This window comes from Staurois parvus, unplaced genomic scaffold, assembly GCF_062004578.1.
Source record: "Staurois parvus isolate SC_StPar_1 unplaced genomic scaffold, SC_StPar_1.0 ptg001255l, whole genome shotgun sequence".
In the NCBI taxonomy this organism is placed as follows: Eukaryota; Metazoa; Chordata; class Amphibia; order Anura; family Ranidae; genus Staurois; species Staurois parvus.
In genome coordinates, this window is record NW_028319051.1 from 707,630 (window position 1) to 725,937 (window position 18,308).

Below are 18,308 nucleotides of genomic sequence, written 5' to 3' on the forward strand. Positions count from 1 at the left end.
AAGGAGATTTCTTTCTGTTCTAGGAGGATGTGAAAGTCCTGACCCTCTGTCTGTTGATTGGCCCTGTGCTGATCACATGCACTCTCCCAAGAAAAAAAAAACCTCTCTAGTGATACATACCAAACTGAGCATGTGCATGTGACTACAGATCCAGTCTGTATCAGGTGGTCATTTCAACAAGTGGAGGGGCAGAGACAACAGGATCAAACAGTTTTATTTACACAATGCAGAGGATTAACCCCTTAGGTTCCACAGTGAGTATAACAAGCATGCTTTACTGCATATACAGACTGATTGTACTGTTGTGGGTTTAGTAACGCTTTAAAGTGCTGTAGTGTTGCTTCTACACTGTGTAAAAAGGCCGACTGTGTCTTCCTCCCATTCTTCCGCAGTCCCAAATCCATCTGCTGACAGTACAGAGCTCTAGGAGGCACTCTGCATGTGCTCAGCTTGGTGTGTATTGCTAGAGAGCACAGTGGCTAAATGGTTAGCCCATCCATCTGCTAGTATTAGGGTCATTGGTTCAAATCCCAACCACAACATGCCTGGAGTTTGCATGTTCTCCCTGTGCCTGCGTGAGTTACGTCTGGGTGATCTGCTTTCTTCCCACACTCTAAAAGACATGCTGGTAGGTTAATTGGATCCTGTCTAAATTGGCCCTAGTATGTGTATGTATGAATAGTTAGTGAGTTAGGGACTTTAGATTGTATGCTGCTTGAGAGTTAAGAACTGATATGAATGTACAATATATATATAACATGCTGTGTAAATTGATGGTGTTATATAAGTACCTACAATAAGTAATATATTTCTTTTTTTTGGAGGGGGGTGGGAGTGGGTGCATGTGATCAGCACAGGGCCAATCAGCACTGTCCAGACAGGGGTTCAGGGGTCATGCCTCCTCATAGGACAGTCAGAGGAGGATGAAAAATCCTCCTATAAGCTTTAACCAGTGCTCGGCCAGACACTGATAGAAGTCACAAGACTGCTCTAACTGCTGATGAGAAAAGGTATTTAGCAATTTATATTTACTAAAATAATTGCATTTCCATGTTCTGTGTACTGTGGGAGACCAGATATAGTGAATGCGGGGTCCGAGGAGACCAGATATAGTGAATGCAGGGTCCGGGGAGACCTGATATAGTGAATGCAGGGTCCGGGGAGACCAGATATAGTGAATGCAGGGTCCGGGGAGACCAGATATAGTGAATGCAGGGTCCTGGAAGACCAGATATAGTGAATGCAGGGTCGGGGAGACCAGATATAGTGAATGCAGGGTCCTGGGAGAGCAGATATAGTGAATGCAGGGTCCTGGGAGACCAGATATAGTGAATGCGGGGTCCGGGGAGAGCAGATATAGTGAATGCAGGGTCCGGGGAGACCAGATATAGTGAATGCAGGGTCCGGGGAGACCGGATATAGTGAATGCAGGGTCCTAGGAGACAAGATATAGTGAATTCAGGGTCCGGGGAGACCAGATATAGTGGATGCGGGATCCGGGGAGACCGGATATAGTGAATGCAGGGTCTGGGGAGACCGGATATAGTGAATGCAGGGTCCTAGGAGACAAGATATAGTGAATTCAGGGTTCGAGGAGACCAGATATAGTGAATGCAGGGTCCTGGGAGACCAGATATAGTAAATGCAGGGTCCTGGGAGACCAGATATAGTGAATGCAGGGTCCAGGGAGACCAGATATAGTGAATGCAGGGTCCCGAGAGACCAGATATAGTGAATGCAGGGTCCGGGGAGACCAGATATAGTGAATGCAGGGTCCTAGGAGACAAGATATAGTGAATTCAGGTCCGGGGAGACCAGATATAGTGGATGCAGGGTCCTGAGAAACCAGATATAGTGAATGCAGGGTCAAGGGAGAAAATTTTAAATAGCAAGGCTAGACCTAAATGTATTAAAGATAAAGAGTAAAGGTTGGGGTTTTACTACAATAATTAAGATACTACAGAGGAAACCGCAATGTACAATCAACGAGCAGCGGACATTTTTGATCAGAGATATTCTGACTCCATCTGTTATATTAGTGACTTATCCCTTGCTGAGACCTCTGTCTCTGGCCTGTATAAGCAGATACAATCACCGCAGACAGTCTTGATCAGATAGCTGAACTCACCAAATACCTTTTCTCATCCAAGAAGATCTTTATTGAATGCAGCAGCTACAGCAGACAACAGGATGTAGCGGATGATTGAAAATATGGTATTTGCAGATTAAACCATGGTAATGTGTTCCCCCATGTGAGCAGATTAACATTTGGCCATGAGACTAGCAGCTCTTTTTTATACCATGAAAGCAATGTGAGAAGGAAGGGGAAATACATCATAAAATGGGAGGGAACACAGAAAAAGATGGTGTAATAACCAAAAGGATCACAGTATATTAGCCAACTGTACTGAGGCCAATAAACAATGATTTAAGGAAAATTAATTGTATACATTCTCAATTCACAGTAATATGAACATTAACCATGACTATGTATTGTATTCTATTTTCATACAAGTGTAACAGAACAAGGAATAAAAGGCCTAACTGGAATATACCTACATTTTAACAATAAAAATGACAGCAAAAAAAAAAGAAAAAATGGTCATCTGAATTAAAGTATAGTCTCCTAACTGACCCTAATTTCTTCCTCTGCAGTTTGTCAGCTTTCTCTATCCTTTCTTTGCAACATCTTCCAATACATTGACACTATGGCTGCTCTGTGCCCCTTATTTTATAGAAAGGCTGGTTGGTTTATTCAAGAGCCCGTAGATTGGTCCTTCTGTGCCTGCTGGCCACAGTTTAAATCTCATGCAGTGCATTCTTTTATAAAAAAAAAATCCTGGACAAATCTGAATATAAATTTGCTGGGACTGCAAACCCAGAACCCGCAGGATTCACTTCAAACCCATGGTAATGGTGAAACTGAACCGCATTCCTATACATAAATGTGAAAAATTGTATTTATTATTTATGTTACACATAACAACATTTCAAATTCGCTTTTTGCTGGTTCAATTCTTTTTATTGATTTTATGTGAGTGAGGTTAACAACAGGTACACTCACACAGAGGCAGAAGCATCAGAAATGAGTGTCTGATCGTACACAGAATATGGTCAACATGCTGAACAGATAACCTGAGTCTCCTAAGGCTCTGACTGTAAGAACTCAATACGGGCATCATTAGCATCCAGATGGGTCAGAGGGCCTCAGAGGCCGAAAAACTCTACATAGAGGAATGGAGAAAATAAAAGGAAAGGAAGATGTAAGAAAAGTACAGGGTAAGAGGAGGGGAGGACAAACAGGGAGTGTGTTCCCAGTAGACTTAGGTATAAATAATAATGGTGGGCTTGAGGGATTTATCAAGCGTAGAGTATAAGTAGGCCACAGTTCCCATATTTTAAGTAACTTTGGTTGGGAATCGATTAGAATGCTGGACAGTTTTTCAATAATCAGCATGAAGTTCATGTGGTCATTGACTTCTTGAAAGGGGACAGAGGTATTCCTCCAGGCTTCTGGCTTTTGTTTATTTGGCACCCAAAAAAAACATTCATGACCAATTTCTGTTAATATGAAAAAAAGCCTGGAATATGGCCAAGTGTCCTTGGGGATTATCAGGTGGAACAAAGTGTGAATTAGTCAGTCAGTTTTGGACTGGACCACCATACACTCAACAGCCACCTTATTAGGTACACTTGTTCAATTGCTTGGTAACACAAATTGCTAACCAGCCAATCACATAGCAGAAACTCAATGCATTTAGGCATCTAGACGTGGTGAACATGACTCACCGGAGTTTAAACTGAGCAGCAGAATGGGGAAGAAAGGGGATTTCAGTGACTTTGAACGTGACATGGTTATTGGTACCAGACAGGCTGGTTTGAGTATTTAAAAAACTGATCTCTTCAGTGAGCAGCAGTTATGTGGAGGTATATGCCTTGTGGATGACTGGTTCAAGACGATAGAAAGGCATGCGATCATTCCAATACCTGTGAGGAATGTTTCCAACACCTTGTTGAATCTATGCCACACAGAATTAAGGCAGTTCTGAAGGCATAAGGGTGTCCACCCGGTACTAGCAAGGTGTACCTAATAAAGTGGCCGATGAGTGTATATAGAGTACATGACCACATTGCCCACAACTTCTGAAGCATCTATCACTGTAATTTGGGTTTGTGTGAGCTATACGGGTTGGGACCCAATACCACCCAAACAGAACCTTGTATTCTGATTCTAAAATAGTGGTATTAAATGAAAATTTTACTTCCCTCGACCAGTGTTTGCTTCAGTCCTCCAAGTCTATAGAGTAGTCTCTCTCAACCTTTTTGAGACAGAAGAACCTCTAAGATAACTTTCAAGTCTCAGGGAACTCTGCTAAAAATTACTATATATACAACTCACATACATCAATGTGATGATCAGTGGGAAGAATGCTCCTTATACTTGTGGTTACTGGAAGAATTACCCCCATAAAGATAGCTAAAAAGATCAATGGTGTCAATGGGAACTTATCTGAGAGGCAGAAATTTCTCATTGCTCAAGGAACCCCTAGTAACCTTCGAGGAACCCTGGTTGAGAAACCCTGCAAAGTCTTGTTTCCAGAGTTCCACATAGGAGGACATATCAAGTTCAAAATTTAATCACACGTTACTTTTTTGAAATCTATTTGTTTTAAGCATTGAGAGAGAGATTGGCTGGCATGATCAGGAACCACCCTGCTTGGATCTCAACCATTAGTCTGTGACCGGTAGCTGTCAGAACTAGGAATATGCTTCTAGTTCACAACCTCAATGTAGATAAACGTTCTCACACCAAGGGGGAACTGTACCTGAGCAAATGGTCCACCCACGTGAAATGGATACTTTGTGTTTTGGTAGGACAGAGAATTACACTGATGCAGGCCATACATGGGTTGGATTCTGAACAAATTTTCTTTCGGAAATTTGAAATTTTGTAGGTTTTGTAATCCAGTGGTGCCACCATTTCTAAATTTGACCAACCAAGCGTTCAATTTCACTTCATGTTGCTACAGAAAAGAATGTTCATAAAGAATGTTCGTGGCTGGGAATATTCTTTTCTTTGCAGGTCACAGCTCATGCTCATTTCTTTTTCAATTATATTTCTGGCACGATTCTCACATCATTGATTAGAAATTCATTTGCTTTTCAAATAAATTCCAACATGCCCAATCACCCAAATTTGATGGCCACACCACTAATGGTGCAAAATTTGAACAAAAATTCTTAGTTATGATTTTCTAAAGAAAATTAATTTGGGATTTGACCCATGTATTGCCTGCATAACTTTTTTTATCCCCACTGGCTAACTCTTTGCTGCTCAGATCTGCAGAGCTGCCACAGTTATCATACATGAGTCCCTCTCTCTCCAGCTTGGATGTAACTTTATATGATGAAAAATGTGACAAAGGAGTAGGAACACACAAATCTCCAAGTGTGGGAAAGCAGAGACAGGAACTATGGCATGACGGTTTGCTGCCAAATTCCTAAACAGCTAATACAACATAAGGGTGGATGTATTTTTTATAGAAAGCCCGTGCTTACTTTTTTAAAGGTACAACCTTTACAGCTGTAATCTTGATCTTGAGCTAGAACAAGCATGCAGCCAGTGATGTCTAAAATATTTCTAGGTCCATAATACATGGTTAACCTTAAACTGGCGGCCTGTAGAGGCTTTTAAAGCGTCACCCATGAAAAAAATTAGGATACTAAAATTTCTCATCATTTCATGGGGACAGCAGTTTTAAGCCTTGACATGTTGGGTATCTATACACTTAGTGCAACCTCGTCTTTTATATTCTGCCAAACAATTGGGTAACATATTGCATTTGTGTGCCCTAAAATTACTTTTAGTGTTTTGGTTTTTTTTAATAGAAATTTTGCATTCGATAAACCTCTTTGCAAATATCATGTACCATAAAAAATTCCAGTGGTCACCATTTAGTTTTTCAGGGTGTCTGCTTTCAAAAAATATATAATGTTTGGGGGTTTTACGTAACCTCCAGGCCTAAAAGGTTTTTTAAAAATGTGTGCAAAAAGAGTTAAATGATACTTGTCACAAGAAGTAAATATAGGATTTGATTATTGTCCTCTCTTTTTAAAAATGCTAGTTGCCTGGTTACTGTATGGGATTGTTACTTGTAATTATAGTATTTAGCATATGATTTTTTTTTTTTTTTCATTTGACCTATATTTTCTCCACCTTTACATGCAGACCAAGCTGTCCAAAAAAAGTGAATGTGTCAAATAGACATGTGCGGAACAAAAAAAATTTGTTTTGTTTCGTTATTTAAATAATTTAGTTTAGTTAAATTCGCTTAATTTGTTTACTTCATTTTCAGGATTTGTTTCATTTCATTTATTCGTTTTTTAATTTGATTAAAATTTTCCAAATTCGACCAAATCAAAAAATATCAAATCGGCATTTGATTTTGAATTTTTGTTCTATTCAAAATTTGATGGTTATATATTCTATTCTATTATTTTCTATTCTCTTCCTTCATTTTCTATTCTATTTTTTCTATTCTATTCTAATCTGTTTTACTCTGTTCTATTTTACTCTCTGTTTTTCTATTCTACTCTGTTATTCTATTCTATTCTTTTCTAAATTAAAATTTCAGAAGGTGGCTACATTCTATTCTATTGTTTTCTATTCTCTTCCTTCATTTTCTATTCTATTTTTTTCTATTCTAATCTGTTTTACTCTATTCTGTTTTACTCTATGTTTTTCTGTTCTACTCTGTTATTCTATTCTTTTCTAAATTAAAATTTCAGAAGGTGGCTACATTCTATTCTATTATTTTCTATTCTCTTCCTTCATTTTCTATTCTATTATTTTCTATTCTATTCTAATCTGTTTTACTATATTCTGTTTTACTTAATGTTATTCTATTCTATTCTTTTCTATATTTAAATTTCAGAAGGTGGCTACATTCTATTCTATTTTTTCCTATTCTGTTCCACTCTTTTCTATTATATTCTATTCTTTTTTTTCTGTTCTACTATATTATATTCTTGTTTTAATATTCAATTTTGTTTTCAAATTGGACTCAAATTTGATTTGAATTTCGAACATAATTTAATTTCCTTTTGGATTAGTTTAAATTCATTACTATTGTAATTCGGAAATTTGGATACATCTGAATCTTTCTGATAACATAACATTTGTCCAATCTTAAATTCAGAGCGAAATGAAGCGCAAATGTCTAGTGTAAAGGGTTAGGAAAAACTAATATAATGCAGGGAGGTTTACATTAACCCTATAGTCATGGAGATCAAACTTTTTTCCAAAAGGGAATAAAAACATTAATGTAATTGCCTAAAAAAGTAGCTGGAGTAAGACTTTAATTTGTTTGCCACATTTAAAAATACATGCCCAGCTAAAACTGCACTGTCCGTAGAGTGACAGCACTGCATTGATTTCATTACAGAACGAACAGCGTTGTCACCCTGTTTTAGGAAGTGGAAAAAATAAAAGATCTGGCAGGATCAGCAGGTAGAAAAAACTGTGTTACAGGGGAACTCTGAAATTTCTGTGTCACGCTGCACCATATACTATATTTTAGTTTTGCCAATACTTTTTCTTTAATAGAAAATGATGGTTAAAGTAACATACCTCTCACATGTAACATGACAGCACTGAGCGTGTTCCCGGCTGAGTTGGAGGCACCACACACATACAAGCCTCGGTCCTGCTGCCGACAGAACAGAACTTTGAGGATAAAATGACCATCTCGGTCCTCGTAAATGAGAGTTCTCCGACCTGGACTGACCGTACGACCATCTTTACGCCAGACAATCTCCGGCCTGGGTTTCCCAGTCACCAGGCAGCGAAGCTTGGCGTGCTTTCCTTCATTAACCGTGAACACTTTAACCTGGGCAGGAGGGTCTCCTGGAACTGGTTCTGGCCCTTGGCGTGGAGCTGGCTCTACTAGAAGGACAGCTGCTGCAAGGCACTGGCCTAGGGGGTTACTGGCACGGCAGACATATACACCAGCATCTGGTGGTCGGACATGAGAAATGTACAAAGTTTGACCTTCAGGAGACAAGTGGTAGTGTGACCCATCACAAATCTCATCCAGGCTCCTTCCATCTTTCTCCCAACGAATTATAGGCTCTGGCTTTCCTGATACTCTACAAGCAAGTTCTGCACTTTGTCCACGGATCAGCCTCTGCGAGCTTGGAACAAGTATAAAATGTGGCTGGAAATCTTGGTCGCCATTGTGGTCAACGTTGTCATTCAAGTTCTGCTCAACAGGTGATGATGCAATGGAGGGCTCTGGTTTGGAAGACACCATCACTGAATTTGTGGCATATTTAGTAGACTGTGGCAATTCAGTTGGTCGACCAACATGAGGTTCATTAACTACAGTGCCGTTGAGGGTCACGGTAAGCTTGGCTCCGGCATAGCCTTCCCCTGCCCAGTTACTGGCCCTACACATGTAATGTCCTGAGTCTTCCAAGTGTAGGTCACTTATCACCAGCTGGTACCAATCGCCATCCTGCTGAGTGAAGCATCTATCACCCAGTTCAAGACGGACGTTCCCAACACGTTCCCATAGTACACAAGGTGGGGGGTCCCCGCTTATGCGGCATCTCAAGACAGCGTGTGTGCCAATGGGGGCTGTGACTGAGCGGGGAAAGTACAGAAAGCGGGGTGCGCCCCCTGGCATTTCCAGAGCCACGTGGGAGTTGTGTGATGGAAGAGACACGGCTGCCATGGGTCTGTCAACAAAAAATTGGAACAGTTCAGAGAAACATGTATTTAGGTCACAAAAAGATTAAGAAAAGTCAATAGATCATCCCAAACTTATTCTGTGCTAAAAACATTATGAACATCATTCTTCTTCACATGTTAGACAGGCCATCCAGAGATGAGCAGATATTTCCTGAGAACAATCAAGGAGATATCAACCCATCGCCTGAAGCCACAAAGCTTGCTATGACCTGTTTCTCTTTCTTGTAGGATTTACCCGATGGACTGGAGACGTAGATGTGTGTCCAGAAGTGTCCAGATAAAAAAAATTTTTTCAATTATGGGTAGAGTGCAAAAATATGAAAACCCCTCTAAGGTATTTATTTATGCCTGGGCCCCCACTGGGGTGAATCACCTTCTAGAATTGTCAACAAGACATAAAGGAATAAGGAATCCAAACATTTTAAGGCTGTCATCCAAACAAGGGTCGAGGGTAAATGCTAAAAAGAGGACATTTGTTGCGGTAACAACTGTCCAAGTGTGGAATTCTTTACCACTTTGGAGAGATCCTCTTTCACTTTCTGTTGCATCTCCAAGACAGAAAGTGAAGAGAAATCTCTGCAAGGGACACCACCAAAACAAAACCGTTCTTTAATCTGTCCAAACCTAAAAAGAAAAGTCTTCAATATATATAAAGCCCAGCTTCAAGAATCTTGAAAATTCTCCCTTGCATTGGGGTTGAGTCCACCCTGCAAGGATTAACTGCTCATTTAAGTCTAGGGGGCATGGAAAAGAAGTTTTTCTTTGCTAGACTGGTCCCCACAGTGTTTCCTCCAACATGCTCCAGCGGTCTTAGGTCCTGAAGTCCTCAAGCCTAATGCAGGGTCCATAGACCTACTTTGGATGGGATGACAGTAAACTGTCAGAGCATGAGGAGTGCCGTCTGCTGCTCTCCACTAACTTCTAGGTCCCGTGCTGACTGGCTGCCTTTCTGCATTGTGAGCAAAGGAAGTTGGATGCTCAGCACAGGCACCATTCAGAGAGTGCTTTGCATTTTCCCAATTAATGCATAGCCTTCATTGAAAAGACGAGGTGGAGAAGTACGGCAGGAATGTCACTCTCTCCACCTCCTGCAATCAGAGAATGCTTTGTATTTATTGAGAAAATGCAAAGCATTCTCTAAATGGTGGTCGTGCGGAGCGGTCAACCTTCTGTGTTCACAATGCATCAGGTTGGCTGCTCAGCATGGAACCTTGAATCTAGTGGAGACCACTGGAGTTGCAGCAGTGTCTACTACAGTGATTTCCAGCTTCTAGACCAGTAGTTGTCAACCTATGAGCTAAAGGGGGCTTCAAGTCCGGCTCCTGACATCACCAAAAGGCCGCACATAATGGCCAATATATGTAATGCTTGAAAGGACCATCAGAAACTGCAAATCTAATAGAGGAAATGAGGGTCAGAGAGTGTGGACAGGATCCATTTTTGGCTGGAGATATGCTGCAGAAGACAATATGAAACTGGGAACATGAGGCTAATAGAGATCAATGCTATTACCCCACTCAATGTTCCCACTACAGACTGCCGAGGTCCAAAGGCAGCACATCATATACCAAAGGGCCACAGGTCGGGCACCAGGATTCTAGAAGGATCCAACCGGTATGATATATATTGATGCCCAACGCATCAAATTCAAACTACTAACCCTGACCTACAAAGCCATTCACAACACTGCCCCTAACTACCTCACCGACCTGATTCCCAGGTACCACCCTACTTGTACCCTTCGCTCTACACAGGACCTCCTTTTATCTTGCTCCCTGGTCTCCTACTCCCACGCACGACTGCAAGACTTATCCTCCCCCATCCTCTGGAACTCACTACCCCAATCCATCAGACTGTCACCTTCCCTCCTCACCTTCAGGTGCTCCCTGAAAACCCACCTCTTCAGGGAAGCCTACCCCACCCTCACCTAACAGCCGTTCTCCTTCATTCCTCCTACCACTCCATCCCCCACAGTCACTTCCTCCTGTACCACTACCCCCTCCCTCCTAGATTGTAAGCTTGAAAGAGTAGGGCCCTCTAACCCCTCGTGTGCTGTTTGTAGTTGCTGTACTGTTTCATGTATTGTCCCCCCCTCTATTGTACAGCGCTGAGCAAACCCTTTGGCGCTATATAAACTCGATGTAATAATAATAATATACACATGGTTACATGAGTCCAAGCTGGAACAATGTAACTGGAAAAATTGCCATACCTAGAATTCTTTAATTAGTGCCCAATGAAACAGGTCCCAGAGTGTGGGAAGAATATTAGATTGTAAGCTCCTTTGGGGATCTGTACTTTGTAAAGGGCTGTATAATGTGCGCTCTATAAATGAAGAATCTCGTGTTGTAAATAGTACTCATTGCCTGTCTCACTGTAAGGGGGATTTACTAAAACTGGAGAGTGCAAAATCTGGTGCAGCTCTGGATAGAAACCAATCAGCTTCCAGGTTTTATTGTCAAAGCTTAATTGAACAATCTGAAGCTAGAAGCAGGGGCGGACTGACCATTTGGAAACTCGGGCACTGCCCGAGGGCCTGGGGTCAGTAGGGGGCCCCATGAGATGCCCCTGGTACCTTTTTCATAGGCTTTTTTGAGTTTGAGCAAGGACACAAGGGCCCCATGATCCCCTATTGCCCGGGGGCCCCATGAGTTGTCAGTCTGCCCCTGGCTAGAAGCTGATTGGCTGCCATGCACAGCTGCACCAGATTCTTAGTGCTCCAATTTTAGTAAATCTCCCCCTCAGTTATGCCTGTACAGGCTGTTCAAGTGTCCGCATTGCCCAGTGGGAGAGATCTTCACTTTTTGGAAACCTTGTCTTACTACAGCTGTCGACAGTAATAGTCTACAGCTGACGATGGAATGTTTGCAGAAAACACATTCTGACCGCAACATCAACGGCTTGTAAGCATAAGGCTCCATGCACACAAGCTTTTTTTAAGCTCCCAATAGCTATTATCAGCATTTTTTCTGCTCCTCGAAGCTAAATAGTGTTCTCCTTTGTGTCCATGCACACTGCTTTAGGCTGTTCGCATCTTTTGAGTTTCAGTGTCCAGGAACAGAAAAAAAAATGGATTTGTAGAGTTTTTTGGAGCGTTTTCCCAGAAGAAAAAAAAACGCTAAGCGCTGCTAAACACTACTAAAATGCTCCTAACAGCTTTTTTTCAGCTTTTTTTTTCCTCTACATGCACTGTAAAAATGCTAATAAAATGCTAACAATCCTAAATGCTCCTAACACTTCTGAACACTACTACAGTAATAGAGGCCGTTACCGGCGTTTCTATCCAGCGTTTTTCTCGGTGTTTTAAAATAAATGCTAGTGTGCATGGAACCTAAAAGAAACCCATATTATTTATCATTCCTCTGCCTTGCCATATGATCACAAAATTGTAGCGATGTAATACTTTGTAATGCTTATATTTTGCTACTTTTGATACTTTACTTTTTATTCCTGATTCTTTATGCAATTTAACCTTTCTTAAAGCAGTATTAAACCCAAAATAAAAAATGTAATATATTGCAGCTTACCGATCCTTAGATGTAGTGGCTGCATTTGTTTTCTTTTTTTTTGGCTTTTTTAACCAGTTCCCAACCGCGCTATAGCCGAAGGAAGGCTACAGTGCAGTTGTATGGTTCTGGGACGAGGTCCATGGATGTAATTTCAGAACACACCCCCTGTGCGCCCCCTGTGTGCCCCCAGCGGCATGCATTTGACCCCGCAGGTGATCGCTGTGTTCTACGAATACAGCTGATCACGTTATGCGGTAAATGGCCAATTACGGCGACTTTTTACCACGTGATCAGCTGTGTCCAATGACAATATTATTGGCTGCACTTTCCTCACACTGTCATAGCATGAGGAAAGTACTGCCGAGTACTGGCAATTGTCAGTGAAGGGATCGTCACTGATCATCAAGGCACTGATGATCAGTGCCCTGATGATCAGTGCCAAGCAGTGCCGCTCACCTGTATCCATCAGTGCCACCCACCTGTACCCATCAGTGCCACCCACCTGTGCCCCGCAGTGCCACCCACCTGTGCCCAGCAGTACCTTCCACCTGTGCCCAGCAGTGCCACCCACCTGTGCCCTGCAGTGCCACCCACCTGTGCCCAGCAGTACCACCCACCTGTGCCCAGCAGTGCCACCCATCAATGCCCAGCAGTGCCACCCATAAGTGCCCAGTAGTGCCGCCTATCAGTACAACATCATCAGTGCCAGCTCATCAGTGCTGCCTATCAATGCCACCTATCAGTTCCTCCTATCAGTGCCCATCAGTTCTGCCTATCCGTGCCACCTTATCAGTGCCCATCAGTGCTGCCTATCACTGCCCATCAGTGCTGCCTATCAGTGTCCATCAGTGCTGCCTATCAGTGCTCATCAGTGCTGCCTATCAGTGTCCATCAGTGCTGCCTATCAGTGCTCATCAGTGCTGCCTATCAGTGTCCATCAGTGCTGCCTATCAGTGCTCATCAGTGTTGCCTATCAGTGTCCATCAGTACTGCCTATTAGTGCTCATCAGTGAAGGAGAAAATTGACCTGTTTGCAAAATTTTATAATAGAAACAAAGAAAAACTTTTTTTTTTCAAATTCTTTGCTCTTTTTTTGTTTATAGTGCAAAAAATAAAACCCCCAGTGGCAAGTAAATACCACCAAAGGAAATCTCTATTTGTGTGAAAAAAATGATAAAAATTTCATATGGGTACAGTGTTGCATGACCACGCAATTGTCATTCAAAGTGTGACAGCGCTGAAAGCTGAAAATTGGCCTGGGCATGAAGGGGGTAGAGGTGCCCAGTAGGCAAGGGGTTAAAATCTATTTTCCCTTGGTGATCCAGCCAGTAAGTCTGTTATTTTGTAACTTCCTCTACAGACCAAGCTGTCCAGCAAAAGTGACAATTTCAGGGATGAGACAAACTATATACCACTAGGGTGCTTACAATGGTCAGATTTTATTTATTCATGTAAAACTTTTATCCCCAAAAGAAAGAAAAAAACCTTTAACCACTTCCTGACTGCCCTACAGCAGAACTACTGCTACAGGGCGGCACGCTGCGCAAAATCACGTATATACAAGTGATTTTGTACTTCTGGGTAGGGAGCGAGCACGCACGCCGCCCTTCCCGCACCACCATTGATGGCAACAGCTGTCGATCAGATTCCCCGGAGATTCCCCGCCGGCACCTGGTGATTGCCAAGGAACACTGACAGGGAGAGGTCTGTATGTAAACAATACAGATCTCTCCCCTGTCAGCACCAGCATGCTGCTTTGTATTGCTCTGCATAGCAGCATGTCTCCATAGTAAAGCACACACAGCACACTGCCAAGGAACACTGACAGGGGAGAGGTCTGTATGTAAACAATACAGATCTCTCCCCTTTCAGCACCAGCATGCTGCTTTGTATTGCTCTGCATAGCAGCATGTCTCCATAGTAAAGCACACACAGCACACTGCCAAGGAACACTGACAGGGAGAGGTCTGTATGTAAACAATACAGATCTCTCCCTTGTCAGCACCAGCATGCTGCTTTGTATTGCTCTGCATAGCAGAGCAATACAAAGCAACATGCTTACATAGTAAAACACACAGCACACAGTTAACCCTTTGATCGCCCCAAATGTTAACCCCTTCCTGCCCAGTGTCATTGGTACAGAGTCAGTGCTCTTTATTATTATTATTATACAGGATTTATATAGCACCAACAGTTTGCTCAGCGCTTTACAATATAATGGGAGACAATACAGCAACAATACAGTTCAATACAAGAGGGATAGGAGGGCCTGATCCTTGGAGCTTACAATCTAGGATTAGCACTGATCACTGTATTAGTGTCACAGGGGATGTCAGTGGCAGTTAGTAAGTTCCCACTCAGTGTCAGAATGCCCTCCGCAGTCCCGTTAAGTCGCAGATCGCCGCCATTACTAGTATTAAATTAGAAAAAAGAAAATTCCAGTATATATACGTCCATTTGTAGACGCTATAACTTTTACGTAAACCAATTAATTTACACGTATTGGGATTTTTTTTTAGCAAAGACACGGAGCAGAATACATTTTGACCTAAATTTATGATGAAATTTGATTTTTTAAATTTTCTACTGGATGTTTTATTGCAAAAAGTCAAAAATATTGTTTTTTTTCAAAATTTTCTGTCTTTTTTTGTTTATAGTGCAAAAAAAAACCAAAAAAACATAGAGGTGATCAAATACCACCAAAAGAAAGCTCTATTTGGGCAGCACAGTGGCTAAATGGTTAACACTTCCGCTTGGCAGTACTAGGGTCCTTGGTTTGAATCCCAACCACGGGACCACCTGCCTGGAGTTTGCCTGTTCTCCCTGTGCCTGCGTGGGTTTCCTCCGGGGATTCTGGTTTCCTCCCACACTCCAAAGACATGCAGGTAGGTGAATTGGATCCTGTCTAAATTGGCCCTAGTATGTGTATGTATGAATGTAAGTTAGGGACCTTAGATTGAACCCCCCTTGAGGGTTAGGGACTGATGTGAATGTACAATATATATGTAAAAGCACTGCGTACATTTTTTTTCATTTAACCAGCGGGTTAAGCGGAAAAAAAAAACGGATTACCCCATCCACACATTCAATGTGGATTGGGGAATCCTCCCCGCTGAGTGTTTGTATTCTGACAGCAGGGAGAATTCCCCATCATCAGAATACACTGATCAGCACTGATGACTATAGCCGGTGGCACTGACTAACCGTGAAAACCTGACATGCTGGTTGTATGTTGCAAAGCTGCAGTATATTACATTTTTGGTTTGGGGTTTATTATTGCTTTAAGAGAGGTAAAATCACATAAAAAATCAGACCTAAAATGTAATAAAGTATTCACCTTATTCACCAAGCATTTACAAAGAGGATTCACCCTATTTAACAATAAATTTCAAAGATGATTCACCTTGTTCACCACTCCTTTTCCCAGAACATTCACCCTAATCACAAATTGTTTTCATAGGGTATTCATCCTTTTCACCAATCATTTTCAAAGATTTTTTGCCTTAATCCCCAATTCAGATAGGATTATTTCCGAATCATTTTCAAAGGGGATTCATGCAATTCACACATTTTTAAAGAGGATTCACCTTATTCACCAATCATAGTCCAATATGATTCACCCTATTCACTCATCATTTTCAGGGCATTCTCCCCAGCCACCAATCATATTCCGATAGGATTCATCCTATTCAGATTTTTCAAGGAAGATTCACCCTATTCATCAATCAATTTTAAAGCATATTCATCCTAGTCAACATTCATTTTCAAAGAGGATTCACCCAATTCATGCATCAGTTTCAAAGAGGATTCCCCTTGTCACCAATCATTTTCAAAAAGCATTTATCCTATTCACCAATCATTTACAAAGAGGATTCACCCAATTCACCAATCATTTTCAAAGAGGATTCACCCAATTCACCAATCATTTTCAAAGACGATTCACCCAATTCACCAATCATTTTTAAAGGGGAGTTCCTCAATTCACCAATCATTTTCAAAGAGGATTCACTTGATTCACCAATTATTTTTAAAGGGGAGTTACCCAATTCAGCAATCATTTTCAAAAAGCATTCATCATATTCAACAAACATTTTCAAAGAGGATTCAACCAATTCCCCTATCATTTTCAAAGAGGCTTCCCCCTTGTCACCAATCATTTTCAAAGAGGATTCACCCAATTCACCAATCATTTTCAAAGAGGATTCACCCAATTCACCAATCAGTTTTAAGGAGGAGTTACTCAATTCAACAAACATTTTCAAAGAGGATTCACCCAATTCAGCAATCATTTTTAAAGGGGCTTCCCCCTTGTCACCAATCATTTTCAAAGAGGATTCATCCAATTCACCAGTTATTTTTAAAGGGGAGTTACAAAGTTCACCAATCATTTTCAAAAATCATTTGTCCTATTCACCAATCCATTTTCAAAGAGGATTCACCTGATTCACCAATTACTTTTAAAGGGAACTTACCCAATTCAACAATCATTTTCAAAAAGCATTCGTCCTATTCAACAAACATTTTAAAAGAAAATTCAACCAATTCACTAATCAGTTTTAAAGGGGAGTTACCCAATTCACCAATTATTTTTACAGAACATTCGTCCTACTCACCAATCATTTTCAAAGAGCATTCGTCCTCTTCACCAATCTTTTGCATAGCGGATTTACCCAATTCACCAATAAGGATTCACCATGTTCACCCATCATTTTTTAAAGAGGAATCACCCTATTCACCAATAAAGAAGATTCACCCATCAGCATCCAATAGAGAGAATCCAATCACATTCACCCATCACTTTTGAAATCAAAGAAGATTAACCCATCAGCATCCAATAGAGAATCCAATCACATTCACCCATTACTTTTGAGATTCACCCACAGGCCTCTGCATTACACACACGGTGAATCCTCCACTGTCATAAAATAAAAATCCTGGATTCACACCATCCTCTCTGTACCTTCAGAAATGTTGAAGCTTTGCCTGAAGTTAGAATGAACCCCCTCCCACCCTCCGGGGCCCACCAACCTCAGAGCCTCCCTTGTCCAATCTGGTGCGTGGGAACCTGTCGGGGGGTCTTGCCGGTGACTTGGATGGCCCTTGGCTGGTGGCGGGGCCCTCTCTCATGGACACAGTGAGGAACGGCTCCTCCTCGCCCAGGAACTAATCCTAATTTTAGTCCCAGATAAAATGTTGGAGCAGCTGATTCTGTCAGGAGCCGCAGACACAGACAGGAGAGGACGGAGCGAGCGGCGGAGAGGGTGCGATGTGGGGACAGGTGGAAAAGAAGCAAAACAGGCAGCTACGCCCCCCTCCCGGGATACATTTCATACTTGGGAGCGTGGGGCGGCCGTGCCAGCCATTGATTGGTACAGATCGGTATGTCAGGGTGGGTGACGGATTTTTTTTTTGGGTACAAGATAACGTAATGGTTTGAACACGACCCCCATGGCGGCGCATTCCTGTCCTATCACTTCCGACATAATCGCAGCACTTCAGTGCTCTGCCATCCATCACACCGGCTACTGACGGGTGGAATGACCCCCCACCCGGGACAGACGGGGACACGGGACGTGCGGCGTGAGCCTGTCGCAGCACGCCACCTGGCACTGGGTTCGCTGGCCAGAGTTTATCATACTCAGTATCGCCCGTATTAAACACGGGTGTCACGTAACGCCGCAAAGGAACGCAGAGAATGTCTTCTGTGCTCCTCCGTCGTTCTGCTCATACTCGGAGCGCGATGGCGCCACACCTGTTATGGGGTGAAGACACATCAATTATCCGGGTCTCATAGACTCGAGTGCGTCTGGCTGCAAAAAAAAAAAAAATAATGTTGGGGCTCATTTAGAGTTGCGTTTGGACGGCGTAAAAACATGCAGTTGAATGGCATCTTTATCGCACCCCAAACCGCACTCCCAAGGTCGCATTCGCACCTGAGCATTGTGTAATGGGGTGAACCTGTGATGGGGTGAAGACACATCAATTATCCGGGTTTCATAGACTGGAGTGCGTCCGGCTGCAAAAAAAAAAAAATAATGTTGGGGCTC

The 18,308-nt window shown here is 42.2% G+C and overlaps 1 protein-coding gene across 4 annotated transcripts in view; it reads right to left on the reverse strand.

The window, feature by feature from the left end:
• The window catches only part of OBSL1 (obscurin like cytoskeletal adaptor 1), a 181,895-nt gene extending 164,378 nt beyond the window's left edge, over window positions 1-17,517 (reverse strand). Inside the window, exons 1-2 of one of the 4 annotated variants that reach the window (XM_089660629.1) lie at window positions 17,290-17,517; window positions 7,631-8,739 (exon numbers count right to left, since the gene is read on the reverse strand). In XM_089660629.1, coding sequence (XP_089516755.1) covers window positions 7,631-8,735 — 1,105 coding nt within the window. In that variant the 5' untranslated portion in view covers window positions 8,736-8,739; window positions 17,290-17,517. Of the gene's footprint in view, window positions 1-7,630; window positions 8,740-16,874; window positions 16,977-17,221 lie in introns of those variants that run through there. The other 3 variants (XM_089660630.1, XM_089660632.1, XM_089660631.1) reach the window with 3 other exon arrangements.
• Window positions 17,518-18,308: the final 791 nt, after the last annotated feature.